Source organism: Chinchilla lanigera, unplaced genomic scaffold (assembly GCF_000276665.1).
Source record: "Chinchilla lanigera isolate Chin_1 unplaced genomic scaffold, ChiLan1.0 scaffold00044, whole genome shotgun sequence".
Classification (NCBI taxonomy): Eukaryota; Metazoa; Chordata; class Mammalia; order Rodentia; family Chinchillidae; genus Chinchilla; species Chinchilla lanigera.
The window spans coordinates 7,411,460-7,430,822 of NW_004955445.1; the positions used below are offsets into that span (position 1 = coordinate 7,411,460).

General features: G+C 55.8%; 1 protein-coding gene across 1 annotated transcript; it reads left to right on the plus strand.

Moving 5' to 3' along the window:
- On the plus strand, nt 1–16,143 carry Kcng1 (potassium channel, voltage gated modifier subfamily G, member 1; the record flags this gene model as incomplete). The annotated part of the gene is given in 3 exon segments (XM_005392303.2): nt 1–33; nt 9,799–10,601; nt 14,687–16,143. Coding segments are annotated over 2 exon segments (1,548 nt in total). The 3' UTR covers nt 15,458–16,143.
- Between the last annotated feature and the right edge of the window lie 3,220 nt (nt 16,144–19,363).

Consider the following 19,363-nt stretch of genomic DNA (forward strand, 5'->3'; position numbering starts at 1 on the left):
TCCGAGGCGGGATCGCCGCGCCGGGAACTTGAGGTGGGAACTTTGCGCGCCGCAGCCCGGCCTGGCCCGACGCCGCGGAGCCCGCAGACTCGGGCTGGGGGAGCCGCACATGGCCGCAGCCCCGGGCTCCCCGGCCGGGCCTCGAAACCGCCCGCGAGGAGACCGGGGCGACGGAAGACCCGCGGTGGCGGCAGGGAGTGAGCTCGCCAGGCATCCGCGGTGCAGTCCCCTCAGGCTCCTCCTGCGGTCCCCGGGGGGCCAAGTGCGGGACCACACGGCCGGGTGACCCTGGCGGGGACGGAGGCGCCACCCTAGCTGGGGGGGGGGGTCGCTCTGCTCCTCCCCGGTGTGGGGTAGAGGGGGAGTCGTTCGCTGGCTCATTCACGCCATCAGTAGCCACGGAATGCAGCACCCCCACCAGCGGGCTGTACTGAGTCATTCATTAACTATTAGCTTTGCTAGTGTTTATTGAGCGCCTACTGTGTGCTTGGCGCATGGGATAGGAGGTCAGTGCACTGGATGCCCCAGTGGGGAAGGTGGTGGTCTCCTCAGTGCCAGGAGCTCCATCCTGCACATGGGCTCAGCCTGCATGGATTGGAGTCTTTGGGTGGGGAAAGAAAAGAGTTCATTCATTCCTTCTTGTGTTGATCAAAGACTGGCTGAGCACCTACTGTGGGGAGCTCACCATATCAAGTACTCAGCGTTCACTCATTCATTCAATCAACAAACATCTGTTGAGACACTGTGCTGGGGAGAGAACAGTGAATGAAGGTGAGGGATGGGGTGGGGATAAAATAGGATGGGGGCAGCCTTCCTGAGGGCTAGGGAGAAGTAGGGAGCCTGTTTGGGTGGCTGGCTGCAGCAGCTCGTGGATATAGAAAGGTCAGTTCAGCTAGTGCTTTCATTGGGGCGGGGGTGGGGTGGGGTGGAATTGGGTTCTTGGAAAGGAACAAGTAGTCTTTGAAAAGCTCCTTGAAGGAAGGTGATGGGGGTGATGGGGGATGTGCAAGGCTGAGCTAATGTCAGTGATGAGTGCAGGCGCCCACCAATGGGGCTTACTAGTTAAGCTGCCCATTCACAAGGCTTTTGCTTGAGCATTTGCTAGTCTTGAGCATCTCAAGGGTGCTGTGCCCCAGAGCTGTGCAGGTGGGTGAGAGGAGGGAGACAGCCCAGACACACCCTTCCTTTGCTGAGCACGGGGAAGGGGGAGGTAAAAGAGGGAGCGAAACTGGTCTGATTCACTGGAGGAGGGAGGGAGCCGCTGCCTCTAGGAATCTGAGCAGAGGTTTATTCATCAGGGTGTACTTGGTACCCCTGCATGCATGACTGTGCTCTGATCACCGTGGGGAGCCTCACCAAGTTAAGTTTGGCTCTGCTGGAAACTGGGGCCGTGGGATGGGCGCATGGTTCCTTGGGCTCTGCGGGGCCAGAGTTCTTCCTGTATGTCTTCTTGCCCTCGGAGCTCTGCAGAGGCACCTGCCCAGCGCAGAGAGAGGGGCGATGCCTTGGAAAGTCAGGCAAGCCATGGTCCCAGAGACTGCTCTGTCCGGCACGCTCCAGGCCAGCCCAGTTCCAGTGGAGAGATGTGAGTGCGCTGGGCACTAGAAAGCCCCGGGTCTTCTCCCCAGGATGAGAACCCAGGCTGTGAGTGCACGGGGTCACGCCCTGACTAGGGGCAGATCTGGGGGCTGCCTTGAATTCTCTGCACCAGACAAACAATTAGCTCTAGCTGGAGGTAAGGGCACTGCCCCAGGGGACAGAAGGGCAGAGACATATGTCCTGAGGACAGGGGGCAAAGCAATGTAGCCCTGACTAAGGGACTCACCCTAGGATTTCTCCCATAGGGTGTCTTGGCTGTGCTTTCTCCACACCCGCTTCCTAGCCTGTGATAAAGAGCTACTATTTCCGGTTGCTAGAGGAGTAGGGGCCTGGGAATCCACTCTTGGTTGATTCATTAAACCCAGGAACAGAGCCTTGGATGGAAAACGGTGGCTAGTGAAGCCTCTCTAAAGAGAATCAGTAAAAAGAATCTGTCTGCAAACACCAATCACTATTGGCCATTTTTATTACCTAGCAGATCGCACTTGAAGAATAAAATCAGCACAAGATGTAAATGGACCACAGGTAGGGTCTGAATTGTGCCTAAGGTTTCCCCTTGCCCTGTGGTGACTTTTATCTCACACCTGCATTTCCCCAGGCAGATGGCAGGCACAGCCATGCTCTCCCTCCAGAAGAATTTGGTGAGCAGATGTCACTCTTCCTGCTGTGCTGACGTTCCCACTGCTCCCCGCTTCAGCTTGTCTACTAAATCTGCAATCCCACCTTTCCAGCTACAAAGAGGCAAACAGGAAAGGTGTTCTGGCTCCGGCCTTTAAACACCTCCTGGTAGGACGTGCATGTAGTGTTATTCTGCCAGTAGCCAAGCCGGGTAGCGGATGACATTTTTTTTTTTTTTTTTTTTTTTTTGTCATTGGGAGGCAAGTAAGGATGTAGGGAAAAGCCCAGCTCTCAGCATGTAATCCCCTGGGGCCTTGGGCAAAGCTCACAGGCAGCAAGGCTGAGGTCCGGAATGACTGGATTGGGGAGGACAGATGGCTGAGAAAGATTTCCCACACGGTGGGTGCAGCATCTCTCGGGGGTCCAGTTGCCAGGACCGGGGCCAGCCTAACGGGCGAATCTCTCCTGGTTCACTAGTTAATTGGGGATGCGTTCAGCACCCCTGGCCTAGGAGCTGACCCAGCCAGGAGCCCTAATCCTGACAGATGAGACAGAGAAGCCCACAGGGCAAAGGAAAGCGTGGCAGACAGAGATGGAAGGCTCCCCCAAAGCCCCCTCAGAGCTAAGGGACGGCACAGGCTGAGAAGTGTGATGTGAGAGAAAGAAACCAAGTCCCAAGGGACTCAGGAAAGAAATGCTTTTCTTCTAAAAAGTTGCCTGGAGAGTGTTTCCTACTTTCACATATTAACACAAATTTCATGACTTGGACCATCACAAATTTATCATCTTACAGTTTATGAAGGTTAAAAGTCCAAAATGCATCTCCCTAAAATAAGGGTGTGTCCTTTCCTGGCTTTCCCAGGCCCCAGGGGATGCCTGCATCCCTCGGCTCCTGGCCCCACATCACTCCCCTTCTGCTTCTCTTGTCACACCTGCTCCCCAGAGGCCTCAGTGGCAGCCCAGAGTGTGACAAAGTGAGGGACCCTGTTGATGTTGTACTCTGCTCCAGTGCAAAGACAAAACAAGAATGGGGATGCTGCCCCAATTGCAGGCAGTTGCCTGCATCGCCCATCCCCAGAGGCTTTCCAAAAGTTTGTCCATAGAAATAGAAAGCAGACACCAGCCCCTGGCTCGCTGCAGGTGACAAGACACCACCCACCCTGTCCTCACAAGGAACCTGATCCAGTCGAATGCAGGGGTTCAAGGAGCTTGGCTTGAGTCTCCCAGAGCTGATTTGATAATGGCTTCATCGCTTGGTCACCAGTCATGAGTTTTCACTTCTCAGACTCATCTGTGAAATGGGAGCATCAAGGGGATGCGTGTGTTTCAGGAAGGGATGGAGGCTTTGCGGGTAAGGCCCCTAGCACAGCGCCTGGCACTTCATGAGCATGCAGTTAAGGGAGGCTGACTGTTGCTATTTATAACAATGAGGACAGCATGGGGCTGTCTGCATTCCCCCTCCCACTCAGAAGGGTTGAGCCGCATAAGTCGGAGGAGCAGAGGCCAGAGAGGCCAGCAGTTTAGTGAAACCCTAGAAAGAGACCCAGGAGGAATTGTAGCAGTTGGGATCAGCAGATCTGTTCATGGGACCCTTCTGTGTCCTTGATGGACGTGCTATGGGATGGGAATCTCGTGAGCTGCTGACCGCCACAGCAAACCTGCATCCACCTGACCGTCATCATAGGCTGCAAGACCGGCATTTGTCCTTGTTTCATGGGAGAGAACCACTCAGAGGCCAGAGGCTCAGACCAGGCTTCTTCACAGGAGCGCCAGCAATGGTCAGCCAGGCCTGGTCATTCTGCCCTCTGGAGCCCCTCACTCCACCCCTTAAGCGTGTGCTGAGCTCATGGTGGGGCTGCCTCTCAGGTCGCCTTATATATTAAATGATCCCAGAGCTTTGGGGATGTGCCCTCTTCCCAGGTCAGAGCTGTGTGCCCCGTCTTCCTTTTAGAAGGATAAGGAGAGAGAGGCACAGGGAGGTCAATGGGACTCTGGACTTGTAAAGAATAGCTTGACCAAGGCAACCCCAGTGCACAAGAGGTTTCCTGCAATCAGAAGGGCTTCTGGTTCTCAATGAAGTGGGACCCACAGAGCCCTCCTGGGCCCCAAGGCCAGTGAGCAGCTGGGCAGAGGTGCAGTGAGCTGGTCTCCCTGCCCAAGCCCAGAGCAGCTGCAGTGTCTCCAGCCCCTCAGGTCTCAAGGCATTCACAGTACCCTCCCTCTTTCTGGAACCTCACCATCATCAGGATCCCAAGTGGAGCCTACCCAAAATGCAGATCCTGGGCCCCTGCAGGCACCCTGAATGAGGAGATCAAGGGACGATCTCAGGGATCTATCCTCCACTGAGCACCCAGCATGTTCTGGAAGCTGGGGGCTTGGTGGCTTTTGCACTCTTCTTTTTTCTGTTTTCACCTAAATTGTATGAGCCACCCATTGACCCGATAGCCCTCTTCCCCCTCAACCTCTGCCAGGTTGTCTGTGCTTGTTTTTCTCCTTTGTACTCAGTTTTTTCTTCCACTTGGCTCCATATTTTTAAGATGTAAATGTGTTGCTAAGCCTGCATTTCATTCATGGCTTCTGCTTCCGAGCCATCTGCAGGATTCCACATCTGCATTTACCATGCCTCACTCATGCACTCCCTGGGGATGGACACTAGGGACCTCCTGGTGCCACAGCAACACAGGACAACATTCTCATAGCTTGCTTCTTGCTTAGATCTGATTCCCCAAAGCAAAGCCTGCGTCAAAGATTTGATTACAAATAATTTTATCATTGACAACATCTGCCATTATCCCAGTCACCCTGGGTCTGAGAAATAGACCCAGGAGTGGGGTTCCTGGGTCCTAGGGCAACAACATCCTTCATTTTCTTCAGGACCACTGATGGCTTTCCCAGGGGGCAGCATTACACTGCACCCCTCCAACCCTGGGCTGTGGGTACAGGTGATGCTGGGTTCATCTTGCAGAAGGTCGGGTCAGAGGCAGAAACACCCTTTGCTGGCAGGTGAGGGCAGGGACAGACGCTCCTCAGCTAATAGCAGTACAGCTGGTGTCCACTGAGGCCTCACTGTATGTCAGGCATCACTCTGTCATCTGCTTTTGTCCTCACTGTAACTCAACCAGGTAGGAGCTATTTTTTAATCTCCATTTTACAGACAAGAAAGCAAAGTCTCAGCCAACTCTACAATTTGCCCAAAGTCAAAGCAACTGGCTTTGAACCCAGGTCTCCTGGGTTCAGAGCCAGGGGGCTCTTCTGCCTCTGTAGTGTGGGGTACTCACCACGTGTCTGCTAGGGGAAGAGAGCCAGCTTTACCTCAGCCATCTCCTCTGTTTATTTCCTGTTACCACCAACTAAGTGACTGAAGACAACCCCAACTAATCTCACAGTTCTGGAGGCCAGAGGCCTGCCTGAGCTAAAACTAGGGGTGGCAGCCAGACATGGTAGCACATGCCTGTAATCCCAGCACTCAGGAAGCTGAGGCAGGAGGATCACTGCAAGTTCGAGACCAGCCTGGGCTACAAAGTGAGCTCAAGCCCAGCCTGAACTGCATAGTGAGACCCTGTCTCAAAAAGACAAAAAAAAAAAAAAAAGACATGGGGGCTGGGGATTTAGCTCAGCGGCAAAGTGCCTGCCTGGCAAGCGCAAGGTCATGAGTTCGGTTCCCGGTACCGGAGAAAAACCCCAACAAAAAAAAAAAAAAAAGACAAAAAACACTAGGGGTGGCAAAGCCACGCCCCTTTGTGGAGGTGCTAGTGAATCCTTGCCGTGCCTTTCCCAGCCTCTACCTTGGCAGATGGTATGCTTGAATCACCCCATTCTTTTCTCCTCTCACCATAAGCCCCGTCCCTCTGCAAGTGCTGCTGGCTCTTCCTCCAGAGTTCATCCCGAACTCCTCAGGTCTCCGTCCTCTCACACACTGGGTTGCTGTCTCCTGCACCACGGCTTCCCAGCTCCACAGTCAGCCCCTGACACAGAACCACCCCACAGATGAAAGCCCTGCTCCTTGCCGAGGAACCAGCTGACGCCAGTGCATCTCCTCCCACCTGCCGCCCTCACTTGGCCCAGCCTCTCCGCCTCCTCTCTGGTCTTCACCATGCAAACCCCTCTCAGTCAGGGAACAAGCTCTTCCTGCTCCTTCTGCTTGGCAACACACCCCCCCAGCGTGCGCAGGGTAAGCTCCTTCCATCCACGAGGCTCAGCCCCATGTCCCCTCCTCCAGGAAGCTCAGCCTGACGCCTGCAGCTAGTATGGCCCCCACCCCATGCCATTCTCCATCTGTCACCTTGTACTGTTCCAGCACAGCGCTCACTACAACCAGCAGACATCAGTGTACTTATTCGGAGACTGTCTCCCGCTAGAAAGTCAGCTCCACAAGTGCAGGCTGGAGATCTGTCTTAACCTTCCGTGTCCCCAGTCCCAGCACAGCGTCCAGCATGTGGGCGTGTTGAGGGAGGAATGAATGAATGAATAAATGAATGAATGACAGCTCCCACAGGACTTCCCCTCGCCTCCACCCCCACAGCCTCTGTCCCAAGTAACATCTTCCACCCAGGCATCCAATCATCCACAGCCCCCTGAGGCAAAAGCAGGGGGGCCCACCGTGCTGTAGAACCACAGAGAAGGAGGTGCCTGACTTCTGGGTGGAGGTCGGGCTGGATGAAAAGAGACATTATTGCCTCAGGGCCTGTTTGGTGGATGAACTTCACTGGTCTAGCGATGCCAGGCCGGCCACCCGCACACGTCAGATTGGGTATTGGCAGGACTCGAGGCCAGGCAGAAACGTGCCTGTTCTGCATTTAGCAAATCCCAGCCTGTGACCCTTCCAGGCCCTCTGGCTTGGAGGGAACGGTCCCTGCGGTGCCTACTGCCATCCCTGCAGGCAGAGGAGAGCGGCCCCTTGAGTCCAAGCGGCCGCTGGGACAGGGTGCCTCTGCACGGGAAGCACGGGAGACAGGTGTGAGGCAGGGGAGCGGCGAGCTGCCGGCCTCCTGCGGGAGGGCCACAGGGAGGTGGAAGGAAGAGATTCCTGGAGAGAAGAGGTGATTACAGGCGGGGGTTTCACAGCAGGCGCCCTCTGGGACTTGGGGGAAGAAGGATGTTCCTTTACTTCTCTCTCTTGCCAAACAGAATGTCATTTTTTCTCTTGTCTTTGGTGGCAACGCTAAAGCAGCAGAACTGAAAAGCGGTATCGCTCCGTGCAGTGCCTAAGAGGGATTATTCCCACGCCTCCGAGGGATGCTGGCAGGCTCTGCCTCGGGAGACGGGTTCCAATTTTAGGTGAAGTGAAAAACACTCTCAACACTCTAAAACCCAACCATTTTTATTTCAAACACAGGTGTACCCCGGTTTTCCAAATCCCGATCTGTGAACTAGCTTTCCCAAAGATGAGTGCATGGAGTGTGACCACCCTGGTTAGGAAAGAGCCCCCTTCAAGTGGGGACTCTCCCCCACCCCGGCTCATGTGAAGTTTCGCATCCTTACAGGTGTGTGTGCGTGTGTGCGTGTGCATGTGTGTGTGTGTGTGTGTGTGTGTGTGTGTGTGTGTGTGTATTTTCCCTGGACATGTCCCTGGCACCTACTGCCACTCCAGGATTAGGAGTGGGTTGCCATTTGGAAATCCATGAACAGGGCACTACCATTTGCTCCCACTAGGGGGTGGGCTGCAGGGAGGGTGGTAATTTTAAAAAGCAAAGTATTTGGCTCTTACAACTTCTCTGTGCCTCAGCCTCATTCTGGGAGCTCTGTTGGATCATCTTGAGAGCTCACACTCAAGTGCCTACAGGGCCAGGAGGGAAGACAGAGGAGTGAATAGAGTGGGTGCTAGAAAGCCGGCGGGGAGGACTGAGAGCTGCGTTCGATCAGAGCTTGCCCAGAGGGGACAGCCATTTCTCAGTTGAAATTGGGGCCTCGTGTTGCCAAATATTCTGATTTTTCAAAGAAGCCAAGAGTACGGATTTTTACATGAAATTCCTCAATTTTCAGAAACTTCTTCGAGCCAAGCAAAATACTCATTAACAAACCCAGTTGGTGAGCTGGTATCACATTCTAGCAGCGCTACCCGTTATCTTTGGGGATGAGAAGAAAGGCGTCTATGTGACCGATATCTTGACCTCAGTCTCCCAGAAGTGCGCTCACGCTGTGGGCCTCGTGCGCGGGAAGTATACTCATTCAGCAGGCTTTTCTTGGAGCTCTTGTGCTGCTGGGCCCTGGGACTCAGACATGAGTAAGGCCCTGTACGCCGCAGGGAGCATGAACTCTCATGAAGGAGCCGGGCTTGCACACAGATCATTCTAAAAGTGGGCGGCGAGTGCCTGGAGGTTAATGCACCAGTGTAAGGCGGCGGGGGCTGCGGGGTTCACTGGAAGAGCCGAGGGAGGATTCCCAGGGGGGCAAGCATGGCTGTCCAGTGCACCCCGTGAGCCTCAAGGTGACATCTGCTGAAGCCTGTGCAAACAAGGCATTGTTCTGGTAATTGTCTGTTACAGCAAGTGACAGCTATTTGCCATTCATGGTGACAATGCAAGGCGTCCTTTGAAGAGGAGTCCCAACTGAGTACCCTCCAGGTGCCCGGCTGCGCACTTCATGAAGTGCTCACATAGACACGATTCGCTTAACGCTCTCAATAATCCTGTGAAGTGGGTCACGTAGCTGCTCCCATTTTATACTGAGGAAATAGAACTACACCCATTTAAGCAACTCGCCCAGGCCGTGTGGCTCCAAAACCTGTGTATCTCGATCCTATACCAGGGCTTTTCCACCTGGGTGTCACGGATGTCTGGGACCAGACCATTCTGGTGTAGAGGGCTGTCGTGTACTCTAGGACATTTGGCAGATCCCCGGCCTCTCCCTACTAGATAGCAGTGGCATTCGCCAGTCATGAAAATAAAAAATGCCTCCAGGCATTGCTTCGTGTCCTAGGGGTAAATCCTCAACCCTAGTTAGAAACCAGTGGTCTATACTAAATGCCTTTTCAAGCTAAATAAATTCCAAACATAAATAAGTACAAGTTGGGTCCATTTAAAATACAGGGTTAAGTAAATAACAGTGCAGGTTTGGCCAGATGGTCCACCGGGGTGTCAGCTCTTGGAGGTCACGTCTGATTCTGCAACTGCTACGGCTTGGTGCCTAAAGTGCTGCCTGCATACAGTGGCGCCCAGCCCCTCCCCTGGCATACGTGAGTTAGGACCAGGACTATAAAGTGAGGCAAGGCCAAGCGATCCTGTTGCTATTTTGATTGTTAGGCCAGTGTCTTAGTCACAGAGTACCAAGGGTTCCTGAAACCACAGGCATTTCTTTCTCATGGTTCTGCAGGCTGGGAGTTGGAGAGCTGGTGTCAGCAGACTATGGTCTCCCAGTTCCTCACTGTGTCCTCAGGAGGCCATAAGGAGCTCAGAGTCCCTTCCCTTTCTAGGGACACAAGCCCCCTGCCCACTGTCCTGTCCTCATCCACCTTGGCCACCCTGGAAGCCTGCACCTCCTCATCCCATCACACCGAGGTTCGGGCGTAAGTCCACAGCAGTGAGTATCCCGCGGATCCACGTGGGGTCGCTGAGGGTCTTTCTCCCTTCTCCTCCACGCCAGGTCCCAGAGGGATGTAAAGGCTCAAAATGACCCTGTTACCTGGAGACAATTCGGACTACGACTACAGCGCCCTGAGCTGCGCCTCGGACGCCTCCTTCCACCCGGCCTTCTTCCCGCAGAGCCAGGCGCTCAAGGGTGTGTTCTACCGGCGCGCGCAGAGGCTGAGCGCCCAGGAGACCCCGCGCCCAGGCATCCCGGGCCCTGGGGACCGCCGGCGGCAGATCATCATCAACGTGGGCGGCATCAAGTACTCGCTGCCCTGGACCACGCTGGACGAGTTCCCCATGACGCGGCTGGGCCAGCTCAAGGCCTGCACCAACTTCGACGACATCCTCAACGTGTGTGACGACTACGATGTGACGTGCAACGAGTTCTTCTTCGACCGCAACCCCGGGGCCTTCGGCACCATCCTCACCTTCCTGCGCGCCGGGAAGCTGCGGCTGCTGCGCGAGATGTGCGCGCTCTCCTTCCAGGAGGAGCTGCTCTACTGGGGCATCGCTGAGGACCACTTGGACGGCTGCTGCAAGCGCCGCTACCTGCAGAAGATCGAGGAGTTCGCTGAGATGGTGGAGCGGGAGGACGAGGAAGACGCGCTGGACAGCGAGGCCCGCGACAGCGAGGGCCCCGCGACGGGCGAGGGCCGCCTGGGCCGCTGCATGCGGAGGCTTCGCGACATGGTGGAGAGGCCGCACTCGGGGCTGCCGGGCAAGGTGTTCGCTTGCCTGTCGGTGCTCTTTGTCACCGTCACCGCGGTCAACCTCTCGGTCAGCACCCTGCCCAGCCTGCGGGAGGAGGAGGAGCAGGTAAGAGCCTGGCTGTGGTGAGGGAGCGGGATCGGTCTGCTGAATCCCTCCCTCTCTGCACCCCTGAGCCCGCCACTGGCACCTGCTCCAGGGCTTCCCTGACTGCAGGCAGCCAGATAGCGTCCCGGGCCCTCCTGGCCTCGTGCTGTGTGTTAGTGTGACTGCATGCATGTTCTCTGCCACCTTGTTCCTGTGTGACTGTCCTGGGCTCTGCTATGTCCCCAGCTCTCCAGAATGGCATGCAGAAGGGGCTGGGGATTTAGCTCAGCGGCAAAGCGCCTGCCTGGCAAGCGCAAGGTCATGAGTTCGGTTCCCGGTACCGGAGAAAAACCAAAAAAAAAAACAATGGCATGCAGGGCAGAAGAGGCACTCTGCCTGTGTCGTCAGGTGTGTGGGTGACGAGCTGACCAGGTGCCTGGCCCTGAGCTAAGTACAGTCCTCGGGTCATCGATACCCATCCCGCCCACTGGAGCCTTTTCTCAACCGACCTAATTCCCTTGCATAATAATATCCAGGACTCCCTTTCTAGGTCTGGAAAATGATTTTTATCGATAGGTACGTGTCCTCAGATGGGGAGCTTGTCTGCGTTAAATAGAAGAATGCATGTATTTACTAGCAGGCCTGACGCGGCTGTGCGCTCCGTCGGAGCTCCCATACCCAGCGGTCTCGGGAGCCTAAGCGGGCTGCTGCTCCGCCCACACTTTATCTTCCCCACGAATTCTGCAGTAACCCTGAGGGGGAGGTGTTCCCACACCCACTTGGCAGAGGAGCACACTGAGGCAGGCATCACAGCCTCCAAGCCCAGCTGGACGGAATCCACAGTCTGTTCTTACACGTGGAAATGTGCATCCCCATGGCAGCCTGGGGACCCAGTGTAACCCCACAGAGGTCTGCGGTTGGCCTGCCAGCATTTCCCAGAACTCTGACTTGGCTGCCAGCCTGTAACAGGCAGGTGTTAGCTGGGTGTGGTGGTGCATGCCTATAATCCCAGTAGCCTGGGAGACTGAGGCAGGAGGATGGCACATTCCAAGCCAGTGTGGACATCCTAGCAACTTAGCAAGCCCTTGTCTCAAAATTTGGTTTTTTTTTGTTTTTTTTTTTTTGGTTTTTGGTTTTTTTGAGACAGAATCTCACTCTGTACGTCTCAAAATTGAAAAATGATAAAGGGCTGCGGGTGTAGCTCAGGGTAAAGATCCTGGGTTCAATCCCAGCATCACACAAAAAGGGGAAGGGTCCATTTTAAAATGCCTGCTCTAAGTTCCTCTTAAAAATTATAAGGTCGGGGCTCAGTATGTAGCTCAGTGGTAGAGTACTTGCTTAGCAAGCACAAGGCTCTAGGTTCACTCCCAGCGTATATATATAAAATCTCCATCCCCTGGCCTGCAGTCCTGTCGAGAGGGACCTGAGGCCATAGGGGGTACACCCCCCCTGGTTCAGGCTTGATATGTACTAGACCCCTGGTTCTTTGAGATGTGACCCCTAGAAGCAAGTTTTTAAAAAACCAGAAAGTCTCAGACAGGACCAAATTATACAGACTTTTGAGAACTAAGTATGGCACTGTGAACTGAAGACAGGTATCACGGCAGCCAGCGTTTATGAGGCACGGGCTGTACACCCTGCGTAGGCTACATGTTTCACATGCACCCCTGGCCTAGCACTGGAAGTGCTCAGCGGGCGAGGACTGCACACGCAGAGATGATGGAGGAGGCAGCAGTGGTTGATTGTTACATTTTTAACCTACAGAGATTTGCTAGCACAGTTTTTAGAATTTTTTAAAAGGATATTAAGAAAATAGCACTCAGCCCACAGAATGAACTTTTGAATAGCCTACAGGTCAGGGCAAGAGCCAGGCAACCTAGAGTGGAATCCCATCTTGCCCACTCTGGCTGTGTAACCAGGGAGAGGTTTCTAGGCCTCTCTGTGCCTCTGTACCTCCACCTGTCAGGGGGAGCTGTGAGCAGTGTCGTGAGGCTGAGTGACCAAGCCTGTGTGAGGTGGCTGGAATAGTGCCTGGCACGTGTGTGTATAGGAAGTCCTGGCCGTCAGGTTCACACGTAACTGCTGCCCAAGGGGTGTCGCTCCCCTGTGAGATCTGGCTGGCAGTCCAGGGACTTCACACAAATAGATTCCTCCCTTCCTTCCCTTCCCTTCTTTTCCTTCCCTTCCCTTCTCTTCCTTCCCTTTTTTCTCTTTGTGGTGCCAGAGATGGAACCCAGGGCGCTGGCTTTGCACACATAGCAAGTCCTCTGCCGCTGAGCTACACCCTCAGCCCTGATACTGCTTCTTAATTCCTGGCCTTTTATAGGATTCAGTCAACTTTGCTGCTTTGCAGCCTCATTTGCGGGCCAGTGGGATACATCACTGCATTTGCTTCTTGTGCACACAGCCAAGTGCCTTCCGCTTGCACGCACTGCAGGGGGACCAGGGGGACCGGGACAAGTCCTTCAATCTCAGGCAGCTTCGAGTCTATTGGGGCTGGGTGGGGTAGTGACACCCCAGCCCCGTGACCGTAAGTAGGAGGTACCTAGCAAGCGGGCTCTGTGTGAGAGGGCCGGGCATCTGGAGCTGCTCCGAGGGTGCGGTCCAGGAAGACTTGGACAGCAAAGCTCTAAAAATTCATGCATGCCTCCAGCCTCAAGCACATTCCTTGAGACCTAGTAGAGGAGGATGGTGGAGCCCAGCTGTGCCCAAGAGCCTAGGAGGGGCCACAGGTGGGGACATTTGTACCTCTCCCCGCTGCCAAAGGCTGTTTTAAGGCTGGGGCCCAAGTCTGCTGAGAACTGTCTACTGTCCAGTTGTCCTGCAGGCCGATGGGGAGGCTAGCAGCTCGCATGCCAGGTCCAGTGTGAAGCTGTTTCCTGGCCCGTGCTATGTTTTCTCTATGTTGCATTTTATCACCAGCACTGGAATCAACATTTTATCTATTTAACCAACAGTTATCACCAGGGGATTTCACATACAACTGCAGATTTCCAGCTTCTCTTAAAAGCTTCAAGGCAGCCTTAACCTAAATCCCCCTAGGGCAGAGTTAGGGGCTCTCCCGTGGGGTCTCCCCTCCCCTCAGCTCCCCACTTCCTTTGCCTGCCTGGCCCCTCATGGTTTGGAGTAACACACACACATACACACGCTTCTTCTATTCATTCTGTGCAACCATGCGGCATACACCTGCCCTGTGTCGGGCCTGGCACTGGGCACAGCTGGTGGCCTGCCCTGCCCTTTGGGGCTGTGAGCTGCTGGGGCAGGGGGTGAGGAGCTGGGGGGTGGGGACAGCCCATGAGCATGAGAAACACGGAACTCACAGAGCCTGGAAAATGTGATAAGCTCTGAGAATAAACAACAGAATATACGGCTGGCTGGGGTACAAGAGGGAGAGACTCCTAAGGAAGAGGGGTCATGGGTCCGCCTGAGCAGGGATGGCGGAGGCGCAGAGCTGGAGGAGGAGAAGGCAGGAGTGAGGTGGATGTTGGGGGAGGGGCCCTCAGAAGGCAGAGTGTCCAGGCAGAGCTGAGGGTGAGCCGGGGTGTCGGAGGAATGCCAAGGGAGTCTGTGAGGTGGAGCAGGTGAGCAACGAGGGGAGAGGAGAGTGGAAGGGTGGATGGACAGAGGGGTGAATGGACGGATGGATGGACCATGTGCACCGTGCAGCGGGGAACTCGTCAGTTGTTCTCTGGGCTGGGGAAGGTCCCCAGCAAGGAAGACTAGGATCCTATTAATGGTCTTAGGACACCTCTGTGTGAGAAAATGGACCGTGGAGATGAGTGAACCCACAGAGAGGTGAGGGCAGAGACCAGAGTGGCTGGGTCCCCTGGCAGATACCCGCAGTGAATGTTAGGAGGCAGCGGGTGGGGCCCGTGGAGGTCAGGGCTGAGGGCAGAGTTGGAGGAAGAGACGAGGATGGCCAGTGTAGACATGGTGATCAGTGCCCTGGGCCTGGGAGTGGACACCACAGGAGAGACGACCCCAGGCCGAGTGACGAGGAGAGGCAGGTGCACCGGGCCCAGGTCCTTTTTCTTCCCAGCGCCCTGCCCAGGGCAGAGCAGCCTGCTGGCTCACTGGGGGCCCCCTGACTGCGCTCTCTCCCCCAGGGCCAGTGTTCCCAGATGTGCTACAACGTCTTCATTGTGGAGTCGGTGTGCGTGGGCTGGTTCTCCCTGGAGTTCCTCCTGCGTTTCACCCAGGCGCCCAGCAAGTTCGCCTTCCTGCGGAGCCCGCTGACGCTCATCGACCTGGTGGCCATCCTGCCCTACTACGTCACCCTGCTGGTGGACGGCGCCGCCTCGGGCCGCCGCAAGCCTGGCTCGGGCAACAGCTACCTGGACAAGGTGGGGCTGGTGCTGCGCGTGCTGCGGGCGCTGCGCATCCTCTACGTGATGCGGCTGGCCCGCCACTCGCTGGGGCTGCAGACGCTGGGGCTCACGGCTCGCCGCTGCACCCGCGAGTTCGGCCTGCTGCTGCTCTTCCTGTGCGTGGCCATCGCCCTCTTCGCCCCGCTCCTCTACGTCATCGAGAACGAGATGGCAGACAGCCCCGAGTTCACCAGCATCCCTGCCTGCTACTGGTGGGCCGTCATCACCATGACGACTGTGGGCTATGGAGACATGGTGCCCCGGAGCACGCCCGGCCAGGTGGTGGCGCTGAGCAGCATCCTCAGCGGCATCCTGCTCATGGCCTTCCCGGTGACCTCCATCTTCCACACCTTCTCCCGCTCCTACCTGGAGCTCAAGCAGGAGCAGGAGCGGGTGATGTACCGCAGGGCCCAGTTCCTCATCAAAACCAAGTCGCAGCTGAGCGGCATATCCCAGGACAGTGACATCCTGTTTGGAAGTGGCTCCTCGGACACCAGAGACAACAGCTGAACCCAAAGGGCGCCCCCACCCTGCCTGCCACCCGCGGCTTGACGCTACTGCCATCCGCCATGGGAGACTCCGAAGGGACAAGCCGCTTCTGAGCACGGCCCAGAGCCACCCGCAGGAGGGACATCCGCCACCCATCACAGAGGTCCAGAAGGGAGAGGCAAGCTGGGCTGGCGCTGGCCAGCGGTGGCTGCTCTCCCCACCGTCCCAGCCCCATGTCCGTTCCCCCAGTAAGGCAAGGGCTTTCGCTGCTTGCGTGTACATAGTCCTCCCAGCGCAGCCGGCCTGGTGGAGCTGTCTGGAGAGAACAGCGCGGCTACGCATCTGTCTCTCGCATGGATCATGTTCTGGGGAAGGGATGCAGGTGAGGGAGAAAGGAAACGCCTTCCACGCAAGGGCACTCATAAGAGAGAAACCGAGGGTTTGTCACTGAGCTGTGTAGCCGCCAGGACCCCCTGGGGTTGGAAGAAGAGGGGGACAACAGACCTGTAAGAAATTGCCAGTAAATACGCCTTCCCTCTCTTGCATCTCCTTCGTTCTCTGGCTTTGCCCCTCTTCCCCGTCAGCCTTTTTCCTTCTTTTCTGTCCCCTGTTCTCCCATACATCTCAAGGCCTGTTTCCCAAAGCTTCCCCCACGGCACCCTGAGGAGTTGAGTTCAAAGGTAAAATCACTTCGTTGCATCTGTAAATAACAGGATGCGTTGTTATTCTACTCCGCATGTATTTGATCCGAGAAAAAGTGCTTCACTTCACTTACCCAAATCGGAATCTGCACCCACCATGGGGCTGACGCTCCCTGAGACAGTCTGAGGGCACTGCAGCCCCCAAAGGCTTCCCTGCGCCCCCAGAGATCCAAGCAGCGCCTGCCCGGCCTGCGCCGCTCCTGACCTCGGGTGGCGTAGGTGACGCAGAAGATGGCAGGGACCAGGGTCCTCCCCTTGGTGCCCGGCACCCACGTCCCACTCACAAGCTCGTCCCCCACTTCCTTCATCCCACACCCCTGGCCTAGCTGCGGCCCACACCTCGTCCAGCCGGCCACGGAAACACGTTCTGAAACAAGCCTGATCGCAGGGCTCCCTACCTGCATCCTCAGGGCTGACCTTGACAGGGAGAATAAAGCCCAGCACCCCGAGTGTCCCGCGCTGCCCTCCCCTCCAGCTTCTCCCCCACCTCACCTGTTTTACTCACCACACCCGGCGCAGCAGCCTCCCTGCTGCCTTTCAGACACACCCAGCCCAGTTTTTTGGGAATGCTGTTCCTGCAGAACACTGCATGGCTGGCTCCTTCCCATCTTCTCTCCAGAGGGGCCCCCGTGACCACCTCTCCGAAGAGCCCACACCAACACCTCCACCGCCAGTCCCTCCCTACCCTGCTTGATCTTCGTGGGTTGGGATTGCCGCAATCTCCTCTCCCTGCTCAGCTACGATCCGTCTCGGTCTGTCTCGATCCGTCTCCTGAATAAGCAGGCTGGGCTACACGGGTAGGGACTCCGCAGTAGGGTTCACCACTGACTCCCAGCACCTCATACCGGCAGGGCTGGAGCCTAATAGGTGCTCAGTGCACAAAATGAAAGAATGAGGAAAACAGGAGAGAGGGCTGGAGTTCAGAAAGGCCTGCACTCTGGAGACGGGGTCTGTGGAGCACGTCCCTCTCCCTCCCTTCCTCGGGGCACAGCTGCCAGCACCTATACCCACGGTGAGGCGGAGTGGAAACACCATTCAAGTCACAATGGCCTCATTAAAGGCCCCCAACACCTGCTTCCAGGGACGCATGCCTGCAATGTAAGTTTTCCGATTAATTAGCTCTCCGTTCCCCGCACAGGGGGTGTCAGAGCGGTCCAACACTGCCATCACCGCGCTAGCACCTCAGATTTATGGAATGACCTTTTCCCCCCTTGAAAGTGGCTGAGAATCAGAGGCAATTGAAAATGCTAAGCAGACAGCATAAAATGCAGCACTTAACAATTCAGGGAGTGAAACAGCACATGCCGCTTGGAGTGGAGGAGGGAGCCCTGGGCGGGGCAGCGTCGGGAGGGAAGGCTCCTTGCCCCGCTGACCCCAAGATGATGACAGAGGCCAGGACATGGGCAGGACTTCTGGTCTCACCTCGCAAATTATGTTTTGTCCTGGTGACCAAGGCCAAGGAACAGACCAGCCACAATTCAAGACCTCACTTGGGAACAAAGAGGCTGACCATCACAGGGGTCGGGGCTCAGGCACCCATGGCCCTAGTTAAGAAACAGGAAGTCCGGACAAGATGCCACAGATATAAGCAGGATGCATCTTTGTCCTTGTGTGACTGGGCCTCACCTGCCTCACCTGACTGGCATCCTGTCCTGACCGCCTGGCGAATCCTGGCCAGGCAGCGCTGCTTTGCCAAGGGTGGCTCTCCAGGAGGTGCACGTAGGAGCTTTTAGCGCCTAACCCTGGGGCTACTGGGGCGCTGTGCCCTACTCCCCCTGGAGGGGGTCAGGGTGGGAAATGTGGACCAGACCCTTGCCCCTGTGGAGTCCACACAGTGATACAGAGTGAAAAACATGTGAACTGGACAAGCAAGTTTTTTCAGTACTAGGGAAAAGCCTTGAGCTACACACTTGGCTAAAAGAAAAAATCATTTCCGATGCTGGTGAGCACAAGGATGACCTGGGAAAGAGTTTCTGGGGCCAGGGTGAGGTGGAGAACAGCCTTCAGTGCAAAGGCCCAGTCGTTGAGAAACCAGACATTCCACCAGTCGTGAGGGGAGCACCTGGCAGAGAAACATGCCCTGTGGGAAATCCTGCAGACAGAAAGCTCAGATGTGGGTTTCCAGAGCCCCTCTGCTAATCCCCCACTGCTGTAGCAGCTGGGGACCAAGCAACTAAACAAAGGAGGACTCCAGTAGTCCCAATCCCTGCCCTAGAGTTGCTGACAATTTGCAATGAAAACACAAGGGAATAAAATATTTCCACACACATGGTATATTAGTCAGCTGTCCCACTGCTGGGACAAAATAGCCAACACCTGCAACCTAAAGGAGGCGAGGTTTATCTGGGCTTATGGTTTCCAGTGGGTCGGTCCATGGTTAGTTGGTGCCAAGGAAGAACAACATAGTAGGAGGCCCTTGAGGGAAACTGCTCACCTCATGGAGACCAGGAAGCAGAGACAGGAGGGAGGAGCTGGGACGAGAATATGCCTTCCAGGTCATGCCCCAGCGTCCCACCTCCACCAGGCCCACCTCCGAACAGCACCTTCCGCCAGTCACCCATCAATGGATGAACCTACTTGTGCGTATAGTGCCCCGTGCTCCAATCATCTTCCAAATCCCCGACTCTGAACTCACAAGCCGTCTGAGGCACACTTTAGATCTAAACCATGACATGTGGGACGACAGGGATACAGGCATTATTTTTGCTCCGAATACCATTTACTAAAATGGCCTCACATCCGTTTTCCTCCTAAGAAAGTATTCCTCCTGATACCAGTGCTTCTTGCCTCTATCCCTCGCCCTGCCCCTTCTGGTCTGGTCAGACCTGGCCCTCAGGTGCACCCCCTTCCTCTTCCCCTGAGCTGTTTCAGCCTCCTCCCTGGTCCCCCGGCTCCCCTTCCTCTCCCCACCTATCCTGCACACTGCTGCAGGGGACCCTGTTAGGACCTGAGTCAGATCCTGCTCATCTCTGCTCAGTGCCCAAGCCCGCCCCGCACCACCACCACCAGTGACTTTCCTCCTCACCCCACCTTGCTAGTCTGGTCTCCTTGAATCCCCTTTGTGTCTCCTTTATGACTGCACAAACTATTCATTGAACAGACCTCAGGCCCTTTGCACTTACTATTGTTTCAGCCCAAGAGACTCTCCCCACATTACCTGTTCCTGCTCCTCATTCTGCTTAGATGTCACTTAAGCAGAGAGGCCTCTTCTGACCCCTGAGTGCTA